Source organism: Artemia sp. Qi Xiang Cuo, chromosome 9 (genome assembly GCF_049724085.1).
Source record: "Artemia sp. Qi Xiang Cuo chromosome 9, ASM4972408v1, whole genome shotgun sequence".
Lineage (NCBI taxonomy): Eukaryota > Metazoa > Arthropoda > Branchiopoda > Anostraca > Artemiidae > Artemia > Artemia sp. Qi Xiang Cuo.
Genome location: NC_142802.1, coordinates 64,981,054 through 64,987,922, shown reverse-complemented (window position 1 = coordinate 64,987,922; position 6,869 = coordinate 64,981,054). Strand labels below are relative to the sequence as shown.

The 6,869-nt window shown below is 35.1% G+C and overlaps 1 protein-coding gene across 1 annotated transcript in view; it reads right to left on the bottom strand.

Annotated features, from left to right (window-relative positions):
* Positions 1-2,492: 2,492 nt before the first annotated feature.
* The window catches only part of LOC148948938 (prolyl endopeptidase-like), a 104,680-nt gene continuing 100,303 nt past the window's right edge, over positions 2,493-6,869 (bottom strand). The window contains 3 exon segments of the mRNA XM_089094840.1: positions 2,493-2,629; positions 4,284-4,463; positions 5,117-5,264. Of these exon segments, the coding sequence (XP_088950966.1) occupies positions 2,564-2,629; positions 4,284-4,463; positions 5,117-5,264 (394 nt within the window). The 3' untranslated portion in view covers positions 2,493-2,563.

Sequence of the window (6,869 nt, the reverse complement as noted above, 5' to 3'; positions counted from 1 at the left end):
GTTACATGGGGGGTTCAGTTGCACGGGGGTTTAGTTAAATGGGGGTTGAGTTGCACGGGGGTGCAGTTGCACGAGGGTTCAGTTGCACGAGGGGTTCAGTTACATGCGGATTCAGTTACACGGGGATTAGTTAAATGCGGTTGAGTTGCATAGTCTCGTTGGAAAAAATTGGAGTTCATACTTAAACAGATGGAAAAATGGTACTTGTTAAATATTCGGGTAGACATACGACTAAGAAACGCTTCACTATAAATAAGGCTATCGTGTTTTTCCGAACTTTCTAGGGCGGGGGTAACTATTTAGTTTAAATAATTCTAGGAGGAATTGAGTTTTGAAGTACTTATCTTTTTCTCTTAAATTGTCACATGTGATAGCTCTCTTTAAAGGAGGTGACCGTGAGGATCCTGGGAACTACAGGAAATATCTCTTTTGTCAGTGTTCTCTAAGATATTTGAAAGGTCCATGCTCAAACGTCTGGTAAGATTTCTTGAAGTAAATATTTTTTCCATCAGCCTCAGTTTAGGTTTCGCGCATATTATTCTACAGAACATACTTGTAATAGACTTCTTCAGTTTATACGACGATCATTAGATTCTAATCTCATTCCTGCAGCCATTTTTCTTGATGTAAAGAAAGATTTTGACAGTCGTACCCACGAGATCCTCATTGGCTAACTTTCTCATCCTGGTGTGTGTAGGGAAGCATTGTCTTGGTTCTCTTCATACCTCACTGTCAGATTTATTGCCACGGAAGATACAGACAAACAAGTTCCCATTAGATACAGAGTACCCCAAGGTTCTATTCTTGGACCAACCCTCTTCCTCATCTATGTGATCGACCTCTACCGACTTTTTAACACCCCAATTACCAATGTTTGCTGTGGATTGTGTTATAAATTTTACTCTCAGACTACATCAGCGTTCACATCAGATAGTCGAGAGGAATAGGTAGTATTTGCAGATCACACTACTCTAGGTGCTGCGGCTACGGACGAATCATCCCTTATTCTAAAGCTTTAAGCAATGAGTGAGAAAATACTCAATTGGTTTAACATAAACCAACTAGCTTTACATGTAAAAAGTCGTACCTTCTTATTTTGCTTGTACAGGTATGAGCAGCCCCGCAATTACTGAGCTTCGTAAACCAACAGGCTCCATAAGTCGTCCCTCCGGATCGATATGTACAATTCCTGCGAGTTCTTTTGGATGAAAATCTATCATTTAAGTGGCGAGTTCAAGTAATAAGAATGAAAATTTCCTTTGGACTTGGAATCATCCAAAAATTCAAGCGTTTATTCCCTTTTCCTATCCTCCTTAGTCTTTTATATTTCTCTCTCATTTACCCTTATATATGTTACTGTTCGTCTGTGTGGATGTCTATATTTCAGTCTGTACTTGATCCTGTTCACCATGTTCATGAGAAAGCGGCAAGAGTTCTCAAGTCGACTACACACACTCCTGTTGATCTTATGTTATATGTCTATCTTCGTTGGCATATCAATTCTTCCACGGAGATCAATTCTTCACTCTTTTATATGTTACTGTTCGTCTGTGTGGATGTCTACATTTCCTTCTGTACTGGCTCCTGTTCACCATCTTTATGAGAAAGCGGCAAGAGTTCTCAGTCGACTACACACACTCCTGTTGATCTCCTTAAGATTAAAGATATTTATGTTATATCTCTATCTTCGTTGGCATATCAATACTTTCACGGAGATCTCCCATGTTGTTTTTCGGAGCCACTTAAACTAGTAGGGGAAGCAAATTTGAACACAGTTCAAAACTGGGAGGATGTGATAATTCCGGCTACTCCATCTGTTCGTTCCGACTTCGGTCTGACCGTGACTGTGGGGCGTACTTGGAACTTGGTTCCAGCTGAGATCCGGCAGTCACAAACACTTGGCCCCTTTAAGAAACAGATGAAAGTTGAAAGATGAAAGTAATGGTAAATATTAAAAATTTTTTTAGTTGTTTTATGATTTGAATTTTTGTGGGCTGTTCTTTTGTTGGAGTTGGATCCTCGATGACGTAGACATTTTAAGTTGTTTTTTATTGTCGGGTGATAGTAGGGTCACTGTTTCGCGGGGGCTGTCGGTGAGCTGATTTCTTTTCGTTACAGATTTATATTCTCTGTCGTTTCCCAAATAACGGGCCATTGAGCCTTTTGGGATATTGTTTTTGTTATTTTATGGAAATTAATGGAACTTGAATTCATCTCTTACCAGTTTCTTATATTCTTTGAATGAGCCAGTGGCACCAATTCACGACCACTTGGAGGAGGGGGGGTAAAATATTAAATATCTAGGGGAGTGAAACTTTTTTTTTACTTTTTCACTGAAAATACCAAAAAAAATTTCCAATGGAAATACCGCAAAAATTTTTTTTTTCAAAATCTGAGGGGACACAACCCAGTGAGCCCCCCCCCCCAATTAATAACACCAGAATGAACTCTTCAAATCATCTAAGGGTCACTAAAAAAAATATTTCTCAAACTTTAAACGTTACTGAATCTATTTTTATTCAAATTTCAAAACATTGAAAAAAACTTATTAAATTCAATTTTTTCATGGTTCGTATTCCAGCTTAAGAGTTTTTGCAATGAACACCGTGATATCTGTGTACTCATCAATCTAAAAAAAAAACAAATATTGAGAAGTGTAAAAGTGAAAGGATTAAATCAGAACAGAATGGAGACACGGATCAAAAAAGCCAAAAAGAAGAAGAAACCAAACCAAGTGCATAAACCAATCTCTACGTCTTTAAATTGTGTTCATTTCAAAGCTAAGACTCATGTTTCATCAATACGAGTGTGTATCTTTATACGTGTTTCAACCCAAGAATGATTTTGGGAGAAGACAGATTCACAAAAATGTGGAGCGGAAGCCGTGATTTTATTATTATTATTTATTTTATGTAAAAGAAACAACAAAAAAAAAACAAAAAAACAAAGAAGGACATTTATAAAGGCATGGCGGAAGGGGTATTTCTGTTTTTTTTTTTTTTTTTTTTTTTTTTTTTTTTTTTTTTTAGAATTAAGAAAATTAAAAATAATATTTTTTCGATAGATGGGCACTTAAGTCCCTTTCTGATCGGTTTCTCTGCTAGCATTATGATCTTTTTGATGTCTGTGATTAAAAATGACAGTCACAAGAAAAAATGACTCTCACAAGACCAAAAAACAAATAAAAAAAAAACAACACTCATTTCAGGTCTAATTTTTAAAGGAAGCTTCTTACGATACCATTTTAATTTTTTTTGTTTGAAAAAAGAGACGATACCCTTTTAATTTTGAGAGTTCAGCTAATCATAACTAAATATTTTTAAAATTGATTTTGTAGTAACTTAGCAGAAAGTATGAATATTAGTATAAAGTAGTATATAACCTATTAGCGTAAAATTGAATATAGTAGTATAATTTGTAATACGTTTAGGAAAACTTCTAATACGCTTTCTTCAAAATGTTTAATGGTGACTGAACTTAGGCATCGACATTGTTTCTGCTTTTCTGACGTACCTCTCTTTAGGGATATATCACTCAATTGCATATTTCCCGACATATCCTCTTCAGGGATATATCCGTCTCGTTCCTGAGATAAAATCGGTAAATTATTTTGATAAACTTGGCCTGTAAGTCTCTTGATAAGGGGGGCATAGCGCAAATGATCGAACTCAGACAACCTTTATTCCCCCTCCCCCCAGCTACGAAAACTATTGGCTAGTACATACAAACCTTCCCTAAACCAGGAGCATAAATTCTATCTTTTTGGACCAAAAGGATGGAAGAAAAAGCCAGAGCGCATAACATTCGACCTAGAACGTTTTTCTAGACTAACGCCTATTTACAGCGTCTATTATGCTGACTTATTCAAATTTGAGTCTACATAAATATAAATGGCCTATTTCGTTTACTTAAACTGAAGTACTTAAACTGAAAGCAAATATAAAAATAGGTAATTTTGGTGCAAGATATCTTTTCAAAGCTAACTAAGTTTCTAAGCCAACAGTTCTCTGTACAACATCCTCTGTACTTAAACGCTATAATGACAAAACTCTTATTGCATTTAGAGACTTTCTATCTATAGAATATTCAGAGTTTCTTCCAAGTTAAACTAGGCTTTTCAAGTAATTTTTAAGAAGCTTTTTTTAGTGAAGTTTTTTTTAAGAATTTTTTTTTCAAGTGGTTTACAGAAAAAACAAACAAAAAACAAACAATTAGGTATATTAGTCAACAACACCTCATTGCCTACCAAATTAAAAAGCCATAGTAATTAGAAAGCACGTTACCATTTTGGAGGTTGGCATTCCAGCACTATGGCCTGCTTTCACATCAATCCTAATAAGCAGTGGGTTGTTCTGCTCTTCCCAGGATCCTATCGTATTTTGTAGTTCTGCTATGTACTTAAAAGAATGGAGTGGAACAACTCTATCATCGTGATCAGCTGTGAGAACCAGTATACTAGGGTACTGCAAAAGAAATATTTGTATATATCTTCTCCAATAAATAAATATTTACCTCTTTCTTTAGCATGTTTCTTACAACGTAAGCAAAAACATGACTTGTTAAAGCTACATGATAAGCTTAAAAGCAATATAAAAAATGAATATAAAGCACTAAAAAAATAAATGAGGAAAAGAAAAGGAAAAAGAGAGCGAGAGAGTGTGTGTGTGTTAGAGCGATAGAGAGAGAGAGAGAGAGAGAGGGAGAGAGTGAGAGAGAGAGAGAGGAATAGGGTAAAAGAGAGAGAGAGAGAGAGAGAGAGCAAATATGACGTATAAATAAATGAGACTAATTTTCACAAGTATTTTTTAATTGTCTCCAGATTGCTATATTAGAACCTTTAATTTACAATTCCAGCCCCAATGCTCAAATATACTACCCAGGTGTATATGATTATCATATTTTAAATCTTGACATTAAGATTTTTTTTTTCAAGCAATTATAATAAACAAAGATGGGGCATTTAAACTTCCCTCAAGTCAAACGGAATGGCCTTTTCTATTGCTAAAAATTAAAAGTCTTGAATTTTTAATTACAAGAATATCGTGTTTTCACAAAAACAGAAAAATCCAACCCTTATAAACAAGGCCACAAAGATTGCAAAAGAGAAACAAAATACCTGAGTCCCATTTGATGGCCTTCGAATGTTATGCAGTGGGGAATACTTGATAATGCTATCGAAATGCTTCTTCTCATCAGGTGTGCCATAGTCGGTACACCAAGCATATCCAATGGTAAACTTATGAAAACGAAGCATGTCCATTACTCTGGAAAGACATATCTTTACATAAAAATGCATGTTCACATATAAGATGATATAACCTACGTACCTTTGGACAAGATGAAAAAAAAATGTATACAACAGAAAAATAAGAGATATAACTTGTAAAATTGTGAATCACGATAAGAAGAACCTAGATTGAAACTACTTTACTACCATATTGCTTATCTTTTGTTTATAATTTTCCCTCATAATGCTATGCCGATATTTTTTTATGCATTTTTTTTTAATTTAGTGTGCCTAAAGAATTGAAAGAAGAGCTTCTTTAAAAACAAAGTCGCACACAACAGAGTCACACGCACTCCTGGCAATTTGTATTAAAATACACTTTCCCTCTCCCCTGCCCAGAAAAAAAAAATTCTAGTTGTAATTCTAAAATTTGAGAAATTATTAAACTTAAGTAGCTTTTTAAGGAACTGACTTAACTTGTCGTAATGTTTATTTAATAGGCGCACCAAAGAAATTCCTATTTGGTACTTATTCGTATCGAAGATCCAACGCAAAGCGAAGCTGGCTATAAGACTGCCTAGTAGAAACTATAGCACATATTGAAAAACTGAAAAGCAAATTATTTGAAATTCAACCATGCTTCATTTGTCCAACTCAACGTGTCTCGACAAACTGACATTGTTAATCCTGGCTCCGATTCTGCAAGATTTTCAATAATCCTAGTTATTCCCTGAATTATTTTACATTTGAAATGAGCAGAACAGGGAGATTTAAAGGCTGTTTTACTGCCATGAGGTAATATTAATCTAGAATAGGCAACAGCTAGGATGTGCTTCTTCTTCTTCTTCTTTTATTACAGCAGGCAAGCTTTTCAGTCGATACTATTTAGCCCTTTTCCTTTTGCTTCACTCTGTTGGCTGAACAGAGCTACTGGCTTGGTTGCCTCTTATTTATTAGATATCCTTAGATATCTTTCAGTAGATCTTTTGACTCAAGGATTGAATATAAGATGATAGATATCGATTTCTGTGCTCTGTGTGCAGGTATAGTTGGCTAGGCTTTTGGCTGATAGTGAGTTTTTGTGGTGTTTGAAGCACTTTAACAGTTTACAATGCAAGGTAAGCTGTGCAGACGTCAGGATATTACATTCGAATAGGCAGTTGTTAATTGTTTCATTATTCGTACTACAATACCGGCAAAGAGGGGACAAGGGAACTGAACCACTTGAATTAGGAAACTGATAGGAGAATACAAGAAAATTTAGTCCATTTGGTCCAGAACGAATTCTATGATAAATTTTAAAAAAATCCTTATTGAGAAAGTGAGATAGAATGTGATTTTTTTTATTAAACATAACATCTGATATTCTCCATCGGTAACTTCCTTTGCGGGGTATTGGTCCCCCACTTGGCTGGTCAATATTTATAGCATTTTTTGCTATTTCATCAACCTTATGATTACCACTTATACCAGAGTGGCTAGGAATATACTGAAGATAAGTTCTTATGCCACTTAAAGCAAGACTATCAATAATACTATGACAATGATAAGTGTCAATATCCAACAAATACTGAGGAGCGAAAGACAGCAACTCAAGGCTTGACAAAGAGTCAGAATAAACTATAATATTATTTGAATTAGC